Source organism: Aedes aegypti, chromosome 3, assembly GCF_002204515.2.
Source record: "Aedes aegypti strain LVP_AGWG chromosome 3, AaegL5.0 Primary Assembly, whole genome shotgun sequence".
Taxonomy (NCBI): domain Eukaryota; kingdom Metazoa; phylum Arthropoda; class Insecta; order Diptera; family Culicidae; genus Aedes; species Aedes aegypti.
Window position 1 is genome coordinate 300,750,174 of NC_035109.1, and position 23,422 is coordinate 300,773,595.

General features: G+C 37.7%; 1 protein-coding gene across 2 annotated transcripts in view; it reads right to left on the reverse strand.

The window, feature by feature from the left end:
* Positions 1–5,241: 5,241 nt before the first annotated feature.
* LOC5574266 (substance-K receptor) overlaps positions 5,242–23,422 on the reverse strand; it is a 103,839-nt gene continuing 85,658 nt past the window's right edge. Inside the window, exons 5-8 of one of the 2 annotated variants that reach the window (XM_021851324.1) lie at positions 22,093–22,325; positions 21,453–21,553; positions 21,227–21,317; positions 5,242–6,291 (exon numbers count right to left, since the gene is read on the reverse strand). In XM_021851324.1, coding sequence (XP_021707016.1) covers positions 5,521–6,291; positions 21,227–21,317; positions 21,453–21,553; positions 22,093–22,325 — 1,196 coding nt within the window. In that variant the 3' untranslated portion in view covers positions 5,242–5,520. The remainder of the gene's footprint in view (positions 6,292–21,226; positions 21,318–21,452; positions 21,554–22,092; positions 22,326–23,422) is intronic. The other variant, XM_021851325.1, reaches the window with a different exon arrangement.

Consider the following 23,422-nt stretch of genomic DNA (forward strand, 5'->3'; position numbering starts at 1 on the left):
ATGAGACATTTAGATTCCTTGAAACAGAAAGCTTATTTCAGAATTTAAGAGTTCTGCTACTCCACCGATTCGGAATCGTTTCCCTCCTAGATATCGAATGATAAACTCTTGAACTCGGAAAGGAATTGTTTCATGAGTTGAAACCAACCTCAGTTGCTGATTGAGCCATTTTTCCACTTCGACCTCCTCATCATCTAAGTAGGACAAATAGGTGGGTCTTAGTGGCTTGTTACTCTCTTATACTCTTCCGACCGTAACTTATAAGTATTCACAAGAACAGATACAACAAGAGTACAATATGGTAGATCTTACCCCGTAACGCACCTCGTAAAGGTGATCTACCCGCGTTACGGGTCACAATAGACAATAGCTTACCGGCAAACAAACAAACGGCAGTTAGTAGCCAATTGATCGTCAGGCAATAAAGCACATTTTTCCTTACCGCCGCGTGTTCAAAATAATATTATATGCTCTAGTTTCATTACTTAAATAAAAGTGTAGTTATTTTGCCTAAATCAAAAGTGCGCGAAATATTTTCTGAAGAAAACGACTTTCAACGGTGATTAGTGCAAAAAGGTGTCACGTGTCGTGTCGCTATTCCCGTGCATGCTATTCGGGTTAAGGTGCAAGAGAAAATGGCACAAAAGTCAAAACTGAAAAAGTAGTTTCCTTCTTTCAAAACAACAAATTGATGCAAATAAGAACACACAGCCTTTTTATTTGGCAAATAAAAGAGCTGTGTGTTTTTATTTTCTTCGATTTGTCTATTTAAAAAGAGAAAACTGCTTCTTCAGTGTTGACTTTTGCACCATTTTAACTTGGGCCTTAAGGCGAGTGTGCTCGACAGTGGTGAAGAAATAGCACTTAAAAGGAAAGCAAAACAAAACTGTGGTTCGGATCGTGATTGCACGGAATCGTTCAGATTCTTATTTTGAGCTTTGTGGTGGGCCTTCCCAACCCACGAACCGTGGAGAAGAAGAACACTTACAATAATAAGAGTAGATCAGAAGGAGAATGTAGGGATTGAGAGGGGTACTATAGGAGACATCAAATAAGCAGAACATATAGTTCCAGTAACAATGAAAAACTAAGGAAACGGGAAGAGACGAATGACACGCCAGTCTTGTAAAGCGTTTCGAGCGATGAAGTTGCGCTGGAATTGCTTTTTTTTATAGACCTTTTAATCTAACAAGGATCATTCAGGTCTGTATATTTATTTAAAACTATTTGACATTGGAAATTTAACAATCTTTCATTATTTCATCGTACCGTTTCTGTTGTCGTTTACTTCGCTTATCAAATTTAATTATCCACCCTTCGACATCTTTTGGGTCTAGATCTGGTCCGGAATCCGTATCCATATCCACAGTGCCTTCCGATTCAGAGTCACTGTTTGCTGTTTCATTCATTTACATTGTTCCATTTCGTTGCTTCTGTGGTATCGTCTCTTCTTTCTGTTCTCTTTGGCGGCGGTGGGGAAGCTTCACATGGGCTCAATTGGCGAAAAGTCCGTTTCAACTTTTGGGGATGTTTTTGCTGCTGATTCGTTTTTGACGACGACGGCTCATCACATCGTTCCGCTGGTGGTGGCTCACGTTCAGTTGTTCCAGTAGTTGTTTTGGTGTCTTTCTTATTCTCCGAGCAGGATTTGCCTGGATGAAGAGGTTGAAGACAATAGCGGCAGCTCTTAGGTTGATTTTTGACGTTAACTACGTCTTACGGCAATATACTGGGTATCAATTGAAAATCTAAAATTTTGCGACCATTACGAAATTATGTAAGATTTTGAACGCTAATAACTTAGTCATTTATCGATAGATTTTCAATATTTTCCCACCAATCGATTGGAAATGTATACAACAATTTCCTCGAATGGAGAAAACTATTGATTATTGACAATAAACTATTGAAAATTGGGAAAATGTCGACCCCTTTCTTACGCAACCAATCACGTGCAAGCAGTTTTCCACGCTTCTTTTGCGTTCCACTTCGCACAATAAAAGCAGACCGATTCCTGCTTCTTCGCTCATTCTTCTTTTTGCCGTCAGACTGTGAACATGGTCGGCGAGCAAGTCTCGAGTGCCTTTCGCATTCTCAGCTCAGTTTTCAATGGAACGCGAATGGAACAACAAAACGCCTCCGCGACTGAAGCCGCTTGTTAAAGTGCCCATCGTCATCGCCACCGCAAACCTCATCGGGCGAGGAGGATTTCTACCAGTGCGCCGTCAGCACCTCGCTACCAGAGGCAAGCTCTTGATCATCAAGCGGCGTCAAAACACCAGCGTCCGGATTGTGAAATCGCTCAAGATTTATCAATGGACTCGCGCTTCCAGGATTGGCGCTGCAGGAATCGGAGCGCAAAGGTAAGTTTGTACGAAGTGGCTTAAGAAAATCGACCAAAGCCGCTTGTTGAAGCGCACATCGTCATCCCCACCGCAAATCTCATCGGGCGAGGAGGATTGCAACCATTGTGCCGTCAAAATGTGTCCTTGTTACGCAAATTCAACAATTCAATCGGCCCTTTTCAGAGCCAACAAATGTGTTTTAAAGAGTTATTTGTGAAATATTTCCTAATGTGTTTACCACATCTCTTTATTCATCTCATAGCATCATTCAAAAACTGATTTATTACGATTAATTGACAATACGGCAATTTGAGGATGCTTCCGAGGACGCTGCTGCAGTGCCGTTGAGATGAGTGTTCAACATTTCACAACGATTGTAAAATAGAGTGGCATTTCAAACAGCGTCTTTGTTTTCCCATATTTTATGGGACAACTTCGATGACGAAAATTATCACATGTAACGAAATTGCACAGTCGAGTCTAGTACACGACACTGAAGACGGCCTTACAGTTGAGGCTGAAATACGCGTATCTGTCAAAGGATACAAACTCTAGTGGAATTTAATGGTATTGTACTAAATTCAGTTTTATAATCTTCTTCAAATTGCACAATTGTAATAATTTTGGCAATTGTAATAATGGATCAGAAATTTACCTTCATAATAAATAAAACTAATGATTATCAATAGCTAATTATTGAATATTTAGTAAATGTCAACCCTTCCAACAAATCATTCATTTCTTACGCATAAGCATTTTCTGAGATTTTCAAGTAATTCTCAGCCCAACACATCATTGGCACATGCCCATTTCCCAGATTGACTATCAGAAAGAGAAGAACACGAAAGGGAGGAGCATCATTTGCTATTCTAAGGTAATAAAACATGCTCTCTGCGTCAGATTCGGTTTCATTCCATTTTCGCTTTCGAGCTGGTAAATGCTCCGAACCTGCTCAGCGAGGAGTAGCTCGCTGCCAGAAGCCTGCTGAGATGTAGATTTTCAAGTTGCCAATCCAGCGTCTGGTTTGTGAAATCAAACAAGATTTCTAGAAGAAGAGAATTTTAGTCTGTGTGCCGTCAAAATGTGTCTGTGTTACTCGAATCTACCAATTCAATCGGCCCTTTCCAGGGTCAACAAATGTGTACTAAAGAGTTAATTGTGTAATATTTCCTAATGCCACATACTTGCTATAATCACTTAATTCTTCTCGTAACATCATACAATATCTGATATGTTATGAATAATTGCAACTAAGAGCCATCCTTAGCCGAGTGGTTAGAGTCCGCGGCTACTTAGCAAAGTCATGCTGAATGTGTCTGGGTTTGATTCCCGGTCGGTAATTTCGTAATGGAAATTTTCTTAATTTCCCTGGGCATAAAATATCATCGTACCTGCCACACGATGTACGAATGCGAAAACGGCAACTTTGGCATAGAAAGCTCTTAGTTAATTACTGTGGAAGTGCTCATTGAACACTAAGCTGAGTAGCCGACTCTGTCACAGTGGGGACGTTATGCCAAGAAGAAGAATAATTGACAATACGACAAATTGAAATTTACGTTGGCGATGGCGATATCGATGACTGGAGCACTTTTCCGAACGAAGAGCTTCTCACTGTTCTTGAATTCACAAAGGTTCACGAAGGTTGCTAATATGACAATTGACTTAAATTCAAATGCAACAAATCACATGGCGTAGTTAACGTCATGCGGTCGTGTCTTGTACACAACCCCCACTGATTTTTATATAAAACTAGTGTGTTTTCACCAAGCACGGTGATAAACGATTTGATGTGACGATGAAGCGTCATTTTCACTGTTCGCACCCCGGTTGGGATGCCTTTGTAGGAGAAAGTAGATCCCCAAACAAGCTCCTGTACATCATGCACATCTCCATACTGCTTCAAAAGTGCTGCAATATCGTTACTCGTAACATTCTCCGAGAGGTCATGTACTTTGACCTCAATACATGAGTCGTCTAACGCTAGACGCACTTTGTAGTCAACACCATTAACTTCTATATGGTGCTGGTTGTTGTGACGCTTCACTTTTTCTTCGGCGATTTGCTGGTTAGAGCACTTGACAAAGGCACAATTCTGTGCATGGTGCATTTGCAGTTTTTTAATTTGATCACGGGGTAGACCGACAACATCATACAGAAAGAAATGAACTTTCTCAAATGAAGGTCGAGATTTAAACTTCGTAAAATCCACTTTGAAAGTGTTCTCACGAAGCCCGATCACCGCCATGAGCAGCGAAACAATTGGACGATCGTGTAGAACGTAGTGCAAAATACGGCCGACTCTCACTGCTACTGGATAACAACTGCTGGAATTGCTGCTGTTGCAATTCGGCTGATCGAGCCATTAGTTTTGAATGTACCGGTTCTTTCTTGGCAATAAAGCTCTCAGTTAATAATCGTGAAAGTGTTCATAATATTAGCTTTGTCTCAGTGGGTTTGTAATGCAAAGAACAGGAATTTGAATTTTTCATCATTCAGCAAATGGCACAGAGCGCTCTTTCTACATGACATGTTTCGGTCATCAGATTTGTTACTCAGTCATGGCACAGAATGAGCACCGGCATATTATGTGCCACGTGCCGTTGACCGTTGAACAAAAAAAACATCATATGGTAATTACGTACACAAAAATGGTCCATTATTGACTAATGAAGCATTCAGCCAATAATTGTAGAAATGCTCATAGATTATTGATTCTATCTATGCTCAATAAAATGTCCAGGTTATGTATTTCATTCCAGAATGTGTTATTTTATACTCACCGTTAAATCTATCTCATTGAAGCCGCCTAAGCCACCGTACCTTCAACATGCAAATGAGATAGTAATAAACTTCTATTTACAGGATGTCATCGATTCAACTGAATCAGATCCACTTTTCAATATAATACAGTTATATTTTACTTCCCTATATTCTGCGCTCTTTGGCTCTGTTACAATACGGAAATTGAATAAAACTTCAATAAATAGGTAATTCGAGTCTGGTTTGCATCACTCCTTATTTCGATGACATCGTTACACATCACATAAAGAAGATTTTCTCATTAACTACATAGAAGACGCTCGCGTCACAATTCAGCGGCAATATTTCCAAACGCAACAATCGTCACACCAACATTAACACATCGGACTTAATTGTAAAATTGGTTCAAATTCTACAAGTTGTTAATGTGCAGATGAAACCGTTCGTGTCGTCCATTGCCGGAAGAAATAAATGAGGTTAGCTGTAACCTCTCATCCTGTTCCTGTCCATTAGCAGTGCGAGAATGTAGCGTTTCCGCCACACCGGTCTCGTCATCTGCGCTATCCGGATGTGGATGGTCCAAGGAAATAACCTCCAGTTTCTGTGCGGCGCTTCCATAATTATCATCTGCACCGAGAAGTTGTCTTTCATCGTTGTTTATCATTGGACTTTGTCCACCACCAGCACTGTTACATGGACCTCCTTCACTTCCGCTGTCCCCATCGCTGGCCACTGCAGGTAATGGCATCCGATAAGGGCATGCAGAAGCAGCAGCAGTGGAAGTCCGGGTAGAGTTTTGCCGACATGGACAACACTTGGGATCCCACGGGGCACCGGCAGCTGTTTTTCTGCTACTGTTCCTATCAGTTGTGCTGTTTCGTTGATAACCAGCGACACTATTTGTGTTAGGAGATTTGTACGATTGCTGATGGTGGGAATTTTGGTTTTGATAGAACGCATTGCTACTGTATCCACTTCCGACATGGGTGCCTCCATTCCCACTGCCACCTCCAATCGGTCCCGTGTAGAGCTTGTTGCGTATCGATGAAGTCGCGTAATTGGACCGGATCGAGCTGACACGGGTGAACATCGAGAGTGTTTTATCAGTCAACTGCTCCTGGTGGTAGCTCTGATTACGCCCACGGAACGGATATCGCTTGTGGAATTCTCGTTTGAACTTTTCCTGGCGAGAGATAGGAATATGAAAAAGGAAAAAAAACAAGAAGAGGAAACAATAATTAGCATTCATGGTGAACGGACTCGTGATCTTTTTAGATAAAACAATATAATGTGCCCCAACCGGGTTATGCAGCCCACAGACGCTCAGACGGTTTGACCAACATTGACTCCGCCCCCAAATTAGTCAAACCGACTTATGTTGATACAACCGTTTGACCAACTGTCAAGGTTGGTTGCAGCAACACGATATTGCTTTGCATGTTTTAGGCTTGCCGAGAGTCTAGTGAATATGTGGTTGTTATTTTTTTCGAATGCTGTGGCTGTGAGGGAGAATCTTTTCGCGATTTTCTTGCAATAATCGCAGTAAGGAAGAGAAGAGCTTTCAATATTTAAGTACCTGAAGAAATAAATAGTAAGGAGGAATTCCAGTTATAATTCGTACGAAATATTCCGGCAAAACTCAAAAATCATGACTGGTCTCTATCGGGAAATATTTTGAGCAGCCATTGATATGGGAATGGCCAATTGATTTTTTTTTCAAACATTCTATCCAGCATCGTTTAGTCGTTTCCTCTTGTTATTCTGCTCTGAAGTTTTTCCAGGAATCCATAAGCTATACTAAGGATTCCACCAAAAGCTCTTCCTGGGATTCTACCACGAATTTTATCAATAATTCCTTTAGAAATTTATCCACAGATTCAACCAGAAATTTCTCCGGGGAACATTCTTCAGGCATACATTCAGGTGGAATTTTTCCGAGGATTCCTTTAGAGGTTTCCCTACAAATTAAAGTGGATTTCAACCACTGGTTCCTTCAAAGATCTGTCCAAAAAAAAATCTCAAGGAATTTCTTCAGGGCTAACTCCAAGGCTGCCTCCTAGAATTCCTCCAGATTGCTATAACATTTTTTTCAAAGATTCCTTCAGAAATTTCTTTGGAAGTTAGTTCCAAGGATTCCATCACGCGTTACCCAGGAATCGCATCACGAATTCTTTCAGATACTTCTCAAGGGATTTCTAAAAAAAAAAATGAAATTTTCCCAAGGATTTCACCAGAGCTTTTTAAGGGCTTGCTCCTAGGACTCTTCCTCAAATTCCTCAAGGAATTACATCAGAAAATCCACCAGGAATTTTTTCAGCGTTTCTTTCTAGCAATTTTTCAACAGATTTCTCCAGGGATCTATACAAATACTTCCCGAGAGTTCCACCAAAAAATCCTCCAAAAATTCATTTAAGAATTGCTCCAGCGAAACTTTAAGCATTTCTATACAGATACTACCCACAATTTATCCAAGAATTCATCAAGTTCCTCCAGGGATTCCACCATCAATTCCCCTAAGAATTCCATCAGAAGCCTTCAAGATTTAAAAAAAAATCATCAAAACTTGATCAGCAGGAATTCATTTAGAGATTCCACTTGTAATTTTTTGAGAGGATCCCCCAGGTTATCCTTCGGTATTCCTCTTGAGAGAATCTTCAATAAATTCTTTTATAAACTGCACCAGTGTTTCCTCCAAAGATTCTTCCTTGTATCTCTGAAGGGTCCCTACGAGGCCTTCGTCCTGGGATTTTTGCAGGAATTAATTCAATAATCTAATATAAATTTCTCCGAGGATTCCCAAAAAAATTTATCGATCAATTCCATCCCGTATTTATTGAAAGATTTTTTAAAGGAATCTTCCAGGAATTACTTTAGGGAATCTTTCAGAAACTCCTTCAGAAATTGCTTTAAAATTTCTTCCAGAAATATACTTAGGAATCTCTCCAGGAAACGATCTAGGAATTTATTGATTTCTTAGGTGATACCTCTAAGAATTTCTAAAGATATATCTCCATGGATTTTTTTTTTTCAGAAATGAAAAAAAAAATCTCTTAGGTGTACGTTAGGGATTTATCCTGAGGCATTTAGAGAAATGTGTTGTTTGAAACTCTGAATAAATATCAGTTAACTTCATGGAGCAATTTATGATAATCCTGAAGCACAATTCTAGTAACACCATTGAAGTATTTTATAGTTGAACTTCTGGCGAAACTCTGGTAGATTTTTCTGGTGATAATTCTAGCGAAACTCTGGTGATATTCCCAGTGTAAACGCTCCTTGTGAAATTCCTTAAAAAACTTCTCTCGCGAAAAATTACAGGTGATATAATTAGGAGAATACTCTTGAAGTATCTGAAGGAATTACTAGTGGAATCTTTAAAGGAAATTGTGGTCAAATCACATAGGAAATTCGTTATTGGATAATTGTAGTTCATCTTGGTGGCATCCACGAAGGAACCTCCCAGATGAATCCCTAAAGGAATTCATGTTTTGAATCCCAGGAAGAAATTCCTGATGCAGTCACTGGATGATATACTGGTAGATTCCCAAATTACAGGTACAACTATTATAATAAATTTCTGGTTATATCGCTGGAGGGTTCCTGAAAACCCTCAAGAATCCCTGGAGTAATTCCACGAGAAATTCCTTGAAAAATCCGAAAAATCCCTTGAGGATTTCCGGGATTGATTCTTTAAGGAAATCCGGGAGGAGCCTCATGATGAATTCCGCGAGGAATCCTTTGAGAAATTCTGGAAGGAATCTCTTGCGTAATGCCGGTAATGGAATACTTATAAGAAATTTCGGATAAAATCCCTGGAGGAAACCCTGATAATCTTCGAGAATCGTTGGAGATTTTGCTGAAGGAATTCCTTGAGAAATTTCGGGAGGTATCCCTTGACTAATTCCGGGAGGAATCCCTTAAGGAATTACAATTCTACCTTGAAGAGTTCTTGGATGAATCTCTTGAAGTGTTCTCTAGAAGTTCGAGTAGTATCTCCTAATAAATTTCGAAAAGAATTCATAATAAATTAACCCAGAATAACCCTAGAGGGATTCCTGAAGGAACCTTTAAAAGAATTCTTGAAGAATTTAATGATGATTCCTGAAGGAATTCCTGACGGAATACGGAGGAATTCCTGATGGAACACTTGTACGAATTCCTAAAGATATTCTTGCAGGAACTCCAAATGAAATCATTGGAGGAACTCCTGATGAAATCCCTTGAAGAATTCCCTATGGAATCACTATAGGAACTCCTGATGAAATGCCTGGAGGAATTCCTGATAAAATTCCTGATGGAACTCCTGATAGAATGCCTAGAGAAATTCCTTATGATATCCCTAGAAGATCGTGATGGAATTTTTAGGTGACCTCCTGATATAAACTCTGGAGGAAGTTCTAATAGAATCTCGGAAGAAATGCTAGCTGGAATCTCTGAAGGAACTCTTGGTGGAATTTCTGGAGAAACTCCTGATGAAATCCTCAGAAGAACTCTAATGGTAGCCCTTAAGGTACTTGTAACAGAATCACTATTGGAATTCCTTATAGAATCCCTGGAGGAACTCCTGATGGAATCCTTGAAGGAATATAAAGATATTGTTGAAGGATATATAGAGGAACTCCTGATAGAATCTCTTGAGAAATTTCGGGTGAAATCTCAGAAGAAGCTCTTTATGGCATCCATGGAGAAACTCCGGATGAAATCCTTGGAGGAAATCCTAAATATATTGTTAAAGGAGTTCCTGATGGAATCAATGGAGGAATTTCTGATGAAATTCATAGAATAACTAGTAATGGAATCTCTAGAGAAACCCCTTATAGAATCTCTGGAAGGAATTCCAGGTGGAATCTCTGAAGGAACTGCTGATGGAATCGCTGGAAAAACTTCTAATGGAATTGCTAGAGGTATTACTGATGGAATCCCTGGAGAAGTTCCAGTTGCTATCGCTGAAGGAACTCCTGATGGAATCCCTGGAGAAATTTCTGATGGAACTCCTGTAAGAATCCCTAGGAGAATTCCATATGATATCCCTAGAAGGAAACCTGATGAAATTCCTCAAGGAATTCCTGATATAATCTCTGGAGGAAATCCTGGTTGAATCCTTGGAGGCAATTCAGCTGGAATCTCTGAAAGAACTCTGGAGGAACTCCTGATGCAATCCCCAGAAGAACTCTAATGGAAGCCCTAAAGGTATTCCAGATAGTATCCCTATAGGAACTCCTGATGGAATCCTTGGAAGAACTCCTATCTATAGATATTCTTGAAGGAACTCCTAATCATTGAAGGGACTCCTGATAGAATCCCTGGAAGAATTCCTTATAAGTTTCCGGATAGAACTCCTGATAGAATCCATAGAGGAACTCCTGATATTTCTAAAAGAAACATTGATGGGATTCCTCGAGGAACATCTGATTTAATCTCTTGAAGAATTCCGGGTGAAATTTCAGAAGGAACTCTTGATGGAATCCCTGGAAGAACTCCTGATGACATCTCCAGTAGCCCTAAAGGTACTCCCGATAGAATCCCTACAGGAGCTCCTGATGAAATCTCTGGGGGAACTCCTGAAGGAATCCCTGAAAGATTTTTTAAAGATATTATTGAAGGAACTCTGGATGGAATCATTGGAGGAATTTCTGTTAAAATCCCGAGAAGAACTCCTGATGGAATCCCTAGAGCAACGACGGACAGAGTCCATAGAAGAATTCCAGGTGGAATCTCTGAAATATTTTCTGATAGAATCCCAGGAGAAACTTCTGATAAAATCCCTAGTTGAGTTCCAGGTGCAATCCCTGAAAGAACACCTGATCGAATCTCTGGGGGAATTCCAGATGAATTCCCTAAAGAATTCCAGATGGAATCCCTAGAAGAATAGCTGATGAAACTCCCAGAAGAATTCTTGATGGAATTCCTAGAGGAACTTCAGATGGAATCCGGAGAGGAACTTCCGATGGAATCCCTAGAGCTACACACTCAATCTGTTCGGTAAAAATAACTGGGTTTTGGAACTACCGAAACAGTCAGTAAACTAAAAAAAATTGGCAAAAATCTAAAAACAGAGATTTTTCACTGAAATTTTGCGGAGAGCTTTCTTTTTATATCATATATCGATAAAAAATAAAACATAGTGAAATTTGCTTTTCAATTACGCGTGGCGACAGTTTTCATTTTACTGACTTTTTCGGTAGTTCCAAAACCCAGTAAAATTTTACCGACCCCAGTAATTTAATCTAAGTGTGTAGTCCTGATAAAAACCCTGAAGGAACTGCTGCATGAAACCTTCGTGAAATTTATGATTGAATCTTTAGAAGTTCTCCAGATGGAATGCCTGGATAAAATCGCTGCAACGCTGCGGAACTTTTTCTATTGCCCGGTTTGTTTTGAAACGTCAAGATTTGGACCACTTACAGAAATCGTCTTGTATTCTTTTTAGAAGCTAGGGTGCCGGTGCCATTAGTGGACTACCTAAGCTACAAAAAATTATAACAAAATAACGAAAAGCCTTAGCAGAGATCTTTTGGCGTCAACAGAAAGATTTCAACCTCTACTATATGGGAAATATATAAAAAGAGTGATAAAACTAATTTTTTAACATAAAATCGCTTGAGCCACTATTGGTACACGTGTTCCAGTAGTTGCGCTAGTGCTCCAGTAGTAGACGTTTTGGAATTATACAAGGAATTTTAAACAAAAAGGCAAACTTTTACACAGGTTTAACATTTTTCCCTTCGAACAGCAACTAATATCTTTCGAATGAAGCATTAAGAACATCTCTGGGACTTTTCTTCATTTTTATACATCCATTTTAAAAACTGCTTCCATCCGTTGATCCACTACTGGAACACGACGGCAACTATTGGTGCAAGGGAGCAAATTTTTTGCGTAAACTTAATTATTTATATGACTTTTTGATGAAATAAAAAGCTGAAATTTGGCAAATCGACTAAACTAGAGACGATCTATCCACCAAAAATAGCACATGTCGTTTTTATCAAAAAATGTACGTTTTATTCCATAGTCCAATCTACTGGTACATTACAACCATTGGTACCGGCACCCTACCTGGCAATCTCTTGAGAAAGTTGCATGCAGAGCATGACCAACTTAGTAAATAACACTTTGACACCAAAAACTATAGAATTAATGCATTTGCCACTGCGATAGAGCAGTTTTTCCTTAGGGGGGCGTATTATACCTGTTAACTCTAATAGAGAATTGTACTGAGCAACAAATTTTGATAAAGTTTTCTCAATTGTAGCATCTCAAAATGTCACGGGGAGGCATTTGACAATAAAGAGTAAACAAGTAGAAAAGGAGTAGAATCGTTATATTAAGAAGGAAATGCATCCTACTTTTTTCACAGTGGGCAATGTAAAGACTCGACTTTGTTCAATTTCTGGACTGGAAAACGGGTACAGGTAACGGTTCGGGCCATAACCATTTATTATTAGAAAAATGTCTGTAGGTTGTGATCTGATTGGCCGGAGAATCGCCCCACTCAATAAGGCAACGTCTTGAAAAGACGTAGCATTTTCTGGCAGATTTTAGATACTCCCCGTCTTCATCGTAGCCTATTATCCCATACCTAATAAATGGTTCGTCACAAAGTCGAACACCCCCATCTTTCCTTAAATGCTACGTCATTTATGGTCGATCAGCCAGAATCAGCCTATCAGAAGGCCGGCTCCAAAGGCACGTTCCCCACCAGTTGGGAGATTTGTGCCATGTTTTTGATATTTGAACGACAAATAACGAATTCCTTAACAATTTTTCTACACAAGTATTTAGATGAGGATTAAAACATATACCCTATATATATATATCAAACAATATTATTTGCAATCATACCTTGAATAATTAGTTAGGATGTAAAAATTGGCAATGGCATTTACGACGACCTTTCGTAAATTTCCTAGTTTTTTTTTTCGGGTAGAGTAAAGTTGGCCAAAATTTCGAGTGGACAATATTTTTTAAAAATTTGTTGCTCAATTCAGAATAAATGATATAAATTTCATAGATGTCCGAATGCTATTTAAATTGTAATTATCAAACATTGCGACTGTCGAGTACAAACAAAGCTCGCCTAACAATCATCTCTCACGCGGGCCGGCCCAAACAGCACAGGTCGAAAACGCGGGCCAAGCTAAGCAGTAAACGCTGATGCTTTTCAACACTCAACCAGGGAACATGGTGCATGGAACAAAATGAAAGTAGAATCTTAACCGTAATTTGGGGTAACATTGATCAGCGGGATAACATTTAATCCAAATGTCCTTCCTAGTAAGAAGTTCGGTTCATAATTTATTGATGGAATATTAGATTACCCAGACCACCAAAATGTACGTATAACGAAATCACCTGGAGGCTTTATATGTGCAAAATCTCACTTATAAGATGTCGCGAAAAGGCCTTCTACGTACAAATGTGGAGGCGATATGCGTGCATATATTATGTGATGAATAATAACATACAATGCGAGTGTATAAATATTCTACCGAATCAACCTGTGATCTTATGCGACTTAACTTATGATAACAAATGTTGATTTGACAGCTGCTACGGATTGATGCGACTTACTTTGTACGAGTGTACGAGACGAAACAAAATGTATAAATGAACTCAGAAAAGAAGTGTTTTATGCGAGGAAACTCATCAAACTGACGAGTTTATCCACGGTGTTTTGCGGGTTTGAATAAACGAGTTGTAACGTGAACTTTCATGCGATTTCTGGTTGTCTGGGTAGATGCATGCATAGTGCTTCTCTTTCATGATTTATAAACTAATAAAAATTAAACTTTTTGTGAAAATTAAGTTTCGTTCATGCGTGAATTGTTGAACTTTTTGAAACAATGTTTTCCATGATTATGGATGAAACCAGTGTCGTGAAAATTCAGCCAAATGATTCCCGATCAGTGCGAAAACGAACGAAAACAAACTCCGCTAGCACGAAGCCAGTCTGATTAAGAGAGTGAATGCGATGAGAAAGAGAGTGGATGTAACAAACGCACACATTCAGTTTCACCCACTGTTGGTGTCATTTCAATATTTAATTGATTTGAAACTGAAAATTGAATATAAAAACTTACAAATGAATTTTCTATTAGAGGGAGATCCCCCAGTACCGGGGACGCTTAAGCCACTAAATTCATAATTCGAAATATATTGGTTTTAGGTGCTCGTGTTATGATAAATATCATGATTTTTATAGTGTACAAAAATAAATTTGAAAATATAAATATTAATTTTGACATTGCATTTTGATGATGTATTTTAGTACCTAAATGATCGATCTTGAAAGGTGGCACCCAATACCGGACACGATCTGGAAAAACCTCGAATTCTGTAAATTTGAACATCATTGAATAAGTTCACTATAGGAATAGTTTATTATTACCAATTCAATGCATTTGCAATATTTACAAGAATAATTTGAGTTTTTATTAGTTTGCAAGATGTTCATCAAAAACCTCTTTCATATATGATGAAAAATAGCACGATGTTGTTCTGAATGTTCATTCTTCTTAATTTTATTGCATGTTTGATACCATGATCGACGGAATCCATGAAAAATGAAAGTGTTTCGAGACACTGGTGCAATAATTACAAAGATATCATATAACAAATCAAGCTGTCCGAAACTGGGGGACAGGACGTGCCTCACCAAAATTGTAATTTGTCCATATTTAGTTTAATTATGGTATAAAATATATTCATACTAGCAAATTAGGCTTATGTACGATCATGCTTGCGTGATCCAAAGATTTTTTTCATGATCAAAATAATTACTAAAAGGCTCAAAATTTAGGGGATACGTTAATTTTTCCAAGATTTTCAAACATTTCTACTTTTTTAAAAAGGCATGCATATTCAAGGATGTGTTATTCTAGGCAAACATTAGTCTCTATAATAGCTTTCTTTTCTTCTAATATACCATCTTGATTGGACCATGATTTCTCAATTTTTCAACTTTGTCCGGTATTGGGTGCTGTCCGGCACTGGGGGATCTCCCCCTACTTGTGTAAGGAAATGGCAATTTGATTCCATTCAGTTGATTGATTGCCATTTAAGAAAGAAAAATACAAATTTTGCATTTAGTGGATGTTTTAGGAAGTATTCTGTTTTTGTGAAGAATTTGCTGCTACCGAATATCAGTAGGGGGATGAGAATCAGTGTACAAAAAGTAATTAGGGTAAAAGCACCGATTTTGGCCAGTCTAAGAGAAAATGTCAATAAAAATTATATGGGAAGCCGTATTTCTACTACAAATATGTCAAATGCAAGCTTTCGATCCATATTATGTGTGTGAATATCGAATCTGAGCTAAAACCATCGCTTCGCTTCGAAAATATCATTGGACAATATAGGCCACCAGAACCAGTTTTGGCCAGAGACTTAACTTCGGTTTCTAAATTGGCCAATCACTTTGATTTCTTATGGGATTGGCCAAATCAGGAGTATTCTGGCCAAATTAGGTGTATGAGAATTAAAATTATAAGGGAAATGAATTGTTTTTCTTATGTTTTGAATCAATTTGGACGAGTAAATAAATGTAGTTCTATTATGTGAATGTGATCTACTGAATACAAAAAGTTTTATACTGATTGGCTTGGTAGAACGGTGTAAAATTCACTATTGCTACAACTGGCGTATGGCCAAAACCGGTGCTTCTACCCTACACGTTCTACCAGATTCACACAATGTGCCATCTCATCTGGAAGTGCTGAAGTTCTCCCTCGGAAACCTGAAATCATCAGCAGCGGATACCCACTCCATTTACAAAGACGAAAATGGTGGTCAGTTCTATGTGAAAGTGATCGATGAACCAACGTTCTCTGCCTTCATCGCGGACTCAGAAGAAAATTACAGTTTTAGTTATGACGACGGTTCAGTGACCGAGGTACAAGTGGATCAAGCGTGCCGTATCTTCCGATACGTGCGAATCTTTAACCTGCCACCCGAAATCGAGGACCGTGAAATCCAATATGTGTTAGGTCAATACGGTACAATACGGCAACACGTGCGCGAACGTTTCCCTAGTGAAGTGAATGTTAACACTTTTACGGGTGTGCGTGGCGTCCACATGGAGTTCTCAAGAGAGATTCTAGCTCACCTCTATGTCGGACATTTCCGAGCTCGTATTTTTTATGACGGGCTGAAAAACAAGTGCTTCTACTGCAAAAGTGAAGGTCACGAAAAATCTAACTGTCCGAAGCTAGCTGCGGCGGCAACACGTGGCGGTGGTGCGTTCATGAGTCCTCTCATGCCGTAGTGGTAACGCGCCCCAACTAGAGATCGGGGAGTCGTGAGTTCGATTCTCACTGAGAAAACGTGTAACTTTTTCGCAAATCTTCACATCAATTTGTCCATCTAATCCAATTGCAAATTATATGTAATGTTTAGCTTTTCGGTAGTTGTTATAACTTTCTCAATGTCATTGATAAACATCTTACTGCAGACGACCGCGAACGTCTTAATGCTCCTATTACAATTAAAGAAATCGAAATAGTACTGAAACAAGCAACAAAAAAGAAAAGCCCAGGACCGGACGGTCTTACGTATGAATTCTATTCAGTTTTCTTAGAGGAACTACAACACGATTTGGTCAAATTGTTCAACTGTTTCTTTATCTGGAACAGAACCAGATCCATCATTTACTGAAGGTATAATTACTTTAATACCAAAAAAAGAAGAATCATGCTCAATTAACGATAAACGACCAATTAGTATGTTGAATTGTGATTACAAAATCTTTACAAAAGTTCTGTACAATCGCATGCAAAATATCATCGAATCTCTTATTGACCCTGGTCAATCGGCTTGTAGGCCCAATAAATCATGTACTACAAATCTAATGCAAATCAGGAACATAAATATCAAAGCTTCGAACTCAAAACGATTCAAAGGGTCCATAGTAAATCTCGATCTTGAAAAAGCTTTCGATCGTGTAAATCACGATTATCTTTGGTTGGTTTTGGAGAAATTTGGATTTCCAATAGAATTTATAACCTGCTTGAAGAATCTGTATGGAAAAGCCTCATCCAAAATGTTATTCAACGGATTTCTAACCAATGAAATTCCAATCAGATCATCAGTCCGACAAGGATGCCCCTTGAGTATGGCTCTGTTTATTTTGTACATTGAACCACTGATGCTAAAAATAAGTAATAGTATTAGAGGTTGTCTCATAGACAATATCTTTTACAAAGTTATCGCTTATGCAGATGACATCATCATCTTCATCCGTGATGATGAAGAGTTTGACACAATTTTAGATATCATCAATAAATTTAGCGATTTCGCTAAAATTAAATTGAATGTCAAGAAATCTTTTTTCATGGGATTAAACAATTGTCGAACTGGACCGCATCTTTTGACAGAAGTCAAATCGCTCAATATTCTTGGGGTTGAAATTTTTCAAAATTTCGGAGAAACGATAAATTTTAACTATTCAAAAATGATACAGACCATGAAATATTTAATTAATATCCATCAAAAAAGAAACCTCAACATATTCCAAAAAAAACTTGGATTTTAAATTATTTGATTCTTTCAAAATTGTGGTATTTATCACAAGTTTTTCCCCCAAATAATTCTCATTTAGCAGAAATCAAAACAGCTTGTAGGAACTTTTTATTTAAAGGAATCGGAATATTTAGAGTAAGTCTTAATCAGCTGTATCTCGATGTAGATAAGGGTGGACTAGGGCTCATTGACGTTGAAAGCAAAACTTAATCGTTGTTTATTAAAAAGCTATTGAATTCTGGCCAAAATAATGGAAAAGACTGTTTTATGATTTTACAAGAATTTAGTCAATCGATAACCAGAAACACGTGTGACTGGATTCGTGAGGCTCAAATTTTAGAGAATCAGATTAATATTTCAACTTGTAGAACAATTTATAATTTCTTTCTAAGTAAACAGTGTATTACACCTAAAATTACAACGAAATTTCCAAATAGACCATGGGATCAATTATGGCAAATCTTAAACAAAAAATTTATCAGTTCTAAACTTAAACACTTGGTATTTTTAGTTTTAAACGATATAGTTCCTAGCAAACAAAAACTAGTAGATAAAAAAGTGAAAGGTACCAGTAACAATAAATGTAATATTTGCGGAAAAACAGAAACCATTGAACATAGGTTTAAAAATTGTGAAAATAGTAGCATTATTTGGAATTGGATATCAAATACCATAACAAATAAGTTGAAAATAGTTATTAATGATCCCATTGACTTGATTGCTTGGTAGAATAATAGAAAATAATCAACTTCAGAGCAAAGTATCATTATGGGTTACTACTCTAGGAATCGCATACAGTTTGAAAAAAAAAACAAAACGGGATTTGTCAGATTTCATTGAAATGAATCGCGAACAACGATGGAATAATAAGAAATTGTATGAGAATAGTTTTAAACGATGGATAAATGTATTATAAGTTTTGTAACGTTTACTAAATTATAAAAAGGGTTTATTGAATCATACACAGATGTAGGGTATTATGGGAATTGCATAATCTACGTTCGATTGTTCCGTTTTGTTCTTCATTTGTCCCGTTTTTATTCGGTTAGCATATGGTCAGCCTAATCAGTAGTAAGTGTGTTAATAATGCAATACATGATTTCCGGTACTTATCTTCGTCTATCTGGCGTTACGTCCCCACTGGGACAAAGCCTGCTTCTCAGATTAGTGTTCTTATGAGCACTTCCACAGTTATTAACTGAGAGCTTTCTTTGCCAATTGACCATTTTTGCATCTGTATATCGTGTGGCAGGTACGAAGATACTCTATGTCCTGGGAATCGAGAAAAATTCCTTTACGAAAAGCTCCTCGAGATCCTCCCTGTCCAAGTTATATACTTTACCCTAATTATCATCTAAAATTTCAATAGTTCAATCTAATTTCTCGTCTATTAATTAGTGTCCACATGGTCATTTCATTTACCCCCATTCCCCTCTCCATGGACTAGCGTGGGCTCACCCCTTGGAGGTAAGTTACCCCCCTCTAAGTTGGCAACTTGGTATATAGACAGCCCCAAACAGTATTCAGACAATTCGTGATTAGAGTTCCGAATGTTGTTTGGCCGAACGCCATTTGAAGGTTCTGAAGTACGGCCCAAAATATTGAACCAATAAATTTTTCATTTTGGAATTTAGCATTGCTGAATTGACAAGCAATTTTTTTATGATATTTCAGGTATGGTTACGTTACAGTTGTTTTACATTTTATCAGATGTTATTCCTTCTTGTAATCTTCTTTTAAATCATATTGTTCTTATGATAATTGGCATTGCACTTGCTGATACTCAGTTAGATATTTTTACTTCTTTTAATCATCAGCTTTTCTTACAAGTACAACGATGACAGGATTGTTGACATAATGAATTCTAATGTTTTCATGAGAGATTTTACCTTCTTTGCAAAATAGGCTATTCTTTGAATTGATAATGTTGGAATAATCATAGCCTCTCTTCACTTATCTGCATAAATAAAGTGGAAGGTAGTATTATTAAGTTAAGCAGTGATGTCATTATCCTTGAAGAATAAGAGTCGCACTCTATACCATATGAGCTTCACATCTTGGTTCTATCATGCTATTAATTATTTTCCAGTAGTGCCATTTTTTGGTCAGATGGCATTCGGCCGTATCAAAATAACGGGAAATTAGCTTTCTTCACTAATAATTATTACCTTTTTGCGCTCAGCTCCCCACGAATGATTTTATTTCACTTTCTTTTTTTACCTGAATAAAATATGTTTATACAAGAATGATGGAACAACAACAACAACAACAGTGCAACAATTATTACGTGGACGATTTAGCTATAGACGGAACTCACGAGCTTCGCATTCGTGAAATGTATTCTAGCGATTCGGAAAAGATCAAGCGTCGCGAATTACGTATATTACTACAAGATTTATTCAACCGCAGTTACACATGAACAAAAGAAAAATGCATTAGCCTCAAAAATTAGGAAAATCGTTAACGAAATGTTTCTTATAGTTTAATAAATGGAGTTTTAAGAGCTGTGTCAGCAGATTCTGCTGCTAAAAGTTCTTACGTAAGAATAATCGTTGAGGTAATGATTAGAATTTTCGGCACCGGTTATGCTCAGCTTCAAATAGTATGTGAACTATGTCACTAACCTTGAACCACGAGCAGTTAAGGATTCTTCAATCAATTTCTTACTTAAGAAATTTATCGGGAAATCATTAATAAAAAGCAACCGGAAAATGTCGTCAGATATGTTTTTTTGTATTTTTCAGTAATTTGTTAAATTAAAGAAGTAATATTTTGAAAAATTTCCTTCGGATTTTGCATATAAATTTTTGATGTTTTTAAAGATAGTAAAACGTAGGGACCCAATAAGCCTTAGCAGTAAACGCGCAGCTGTTCTGCAAGACCCGAGGGTCGTGAGTTAAAACCCCACCGTATCACTCGTTAAATTTATAAGAATCATTTAAGAATTATGTAAGAGATATCACATATAATAGTAGTTTACGGAACAAGTTGCAGAATGATGAGTTTTACAGCACGAGTCGTAAATTTATCTTACGAGGCTTGCCGAGTAGGATAATTACGACAAGTGCTGTAAAAATTGAGTTCTGCAACGAGCTACGTACAACATTTTTTGCAATTTCGTAGAAGACCACTTGAGGGTATCAAAAATTATATCGGTATGCATCCACCATTATTTTAGATTTTCTGAAAAATTGTTGTGATGTGGTTCATTACGCAACTCAAAACAGTTGCGTACTGAGGAAGCGTTTCGTAATGAATCATTACAATACTGGTTTGGGGTCATGCACAAATTACGTCACGCTTTAAGGGGGGCGTGACAAGCCTTACAAAATTTTCGGAGGACTCATACAAAAACGTGACAAAGGGGAGGGGAGGGGTCGAAAAAGTTGAAATTTAGCGTGACATAATTTGTGTATGATCCCTTTCAGTTGCGTAATGACTATACCCGCACTGTGTACTTCAGTGCAGGAAAGTAGGCCGTTTCATGTCAGATTGGCAATTCCCCTTTTGGCATGATGAACAACAGCCAATTACGATGAGAAATTGCAAAAAAATATTCTACGAAATATTAATTCCCAGAAGAGCTGTAAGATACTTACATTGTAGATCCCATATATAAACGGGTTGTAGCAGCTGTTGCTCATAGCCAACCAATCACAGACAAACCAAATGATGTTAATGTAACGATACCTATTGTGAAGACAAAAAAAAAATGAATGTCATATCTGATTTGTACAGATGAACAGATGAAAAGCTCGCCATCTATCGTTGCATATGCAATGACAGCCATATGCAGATCACTTTCCGCAGCATCAAATTACTTACTCGTTCACTTCAGACCAGGTAACATGTAGAATGTTGTACAGCTGCAACGGGAACCAGCAGATCCCGAACAGGGCCACTACGATGATCAACATTTTGATGACCTGCGTATGAGTAATGAGTATAAATGATTCCCTTGAACATCAAACGACTAAGCAGTAGGGTGTGGTTTATTTTTCAAAAGTTGTCAAATGTTGTGAAATGTTCAAAAGAGCAGAATTAAAATCACACGAAAAGAGAAACCCCAAAGCCTGAAACATAAACAAGTATTCATTAATTTATGGTCAAACAAAGATCACTTTTCAAGCAAAATGAAGAAACATTTTGATAAAACTATTTTGAAGTAAGACTAGCTTTGATTTAAGATTAATTTGATATTCCACAAGCTTTCTAAACTTTCTTTCAGAATTGATTGAAAAATGACACATTTATGTAAACTTTCTTGAAAGTAATATATTATAACTTGAAAATTCACTTTTAAGTCGCTTATGCTACCTTTCAATTTTAATATTTTTGGCTCAAACATTGAGGTTTCTATTTTTTATGTGTTACGAATTAAAGAGACAATACGAATTTAATAATACGAAAGTGCTCAATCGAAAAATAGATCGCACCCTACCAAGCAGTAACGCAACCTCAATACCTTCTTCTTGTTTTTCAGCATTGTCATATCACGCGAGTCCTGTGCGTTTCCGGGAGTTTTCGAGCCCCACAGTCTGAGTGCCATCTGAATGTACACGAAACTGATGACACAAAGTGGAACGAAGTACTGAACCAACGTCAGGATGTATCGATACAGTAGCATCTCCGACTCTTCAAAATTGACCACCTGGCAAAATGGTTTCGTCATATTGATGTAGGTTTCATTGGTTTCGCCTGTCGGGTTGGAAATGAAGCATATTCAATGGTGAACGGAACAAGATTGGATCAACGTAATAGCACAGTGGTTCCCTCAGAGGTCATGAATCCAAATTTTCGACATCAGCTAAATCGTGATACTTGTTTAATAATGACTTGGTAATCAAGCCAAAGTTGCATAATTATATTTTTGCAATTCGATTGCATATCGGCTTACTTTTTATCAAGGAAATCACCTACATAGCAGCCTAATTTTCCTACCGATACAAACAGTGCTGAAAAGTGTTACTTTTCAGCACTTATAACAGTATCGAAAAGTAGCACTTTTCAGTACTGTTTTGGAAGTTACCGAATCGGCGTCGGATCACCTCCATACGTGATTTATTGAAATGCTGTGATTTTCTCAAACCAGTTTCTGATTCTAGGAACGGAATCCGATTCAATTCGGTTCGTCAAATGGATGTAGAATTAGAACTTAAGTTGATTCTTCATCCATTTGACGAACCGAATTAAATCGGATTCAGATCCTAGAATCAGAAGCTTGTTGACCGTGGGGATTCTGAGTCTTGCGGAAGTAGAGGATTTATGAGTTCACTATAAACAATAGGACGGGAGCGTTATGAGGCGGTTCTTGTAATCTTGATAATTCAGCATATACAATATGGTTGAAGATTCTAGACGGGGTCTTTGAAAGTAAAACCAGCAATAAAAGTGTGAAATTTGTGACAGTCATTCCACAGCCTACCTGATTGAGAGATACTGAATTGCTACAACGCATGGATGGTCATGTGGATTTTCTTGAAATATCCCCAAAAATCCAACTTTACCGGCATTTATCGTTATTGCAAAAAATGTTGTATGCAACTCGTTGCAAAGCTCGATTTTTACAGCACTCGTCATATATATCCAACTAGGCGAGTTTCGCTGGATAAATGTACGACTCGTGCTGAAAAAATCATCATTTTGCAACTTGTTGCATAAATAACTATTATTGAATTCCTACCTAAACTTTTTAAAATAAGTCAGTAAGTGTAAGTGAGAGAAATTGAGTGGAAAAAAATGTCATAAATTTTGAAATGTTTTGAAATGAAAGGCATATTATCATATAAACAATT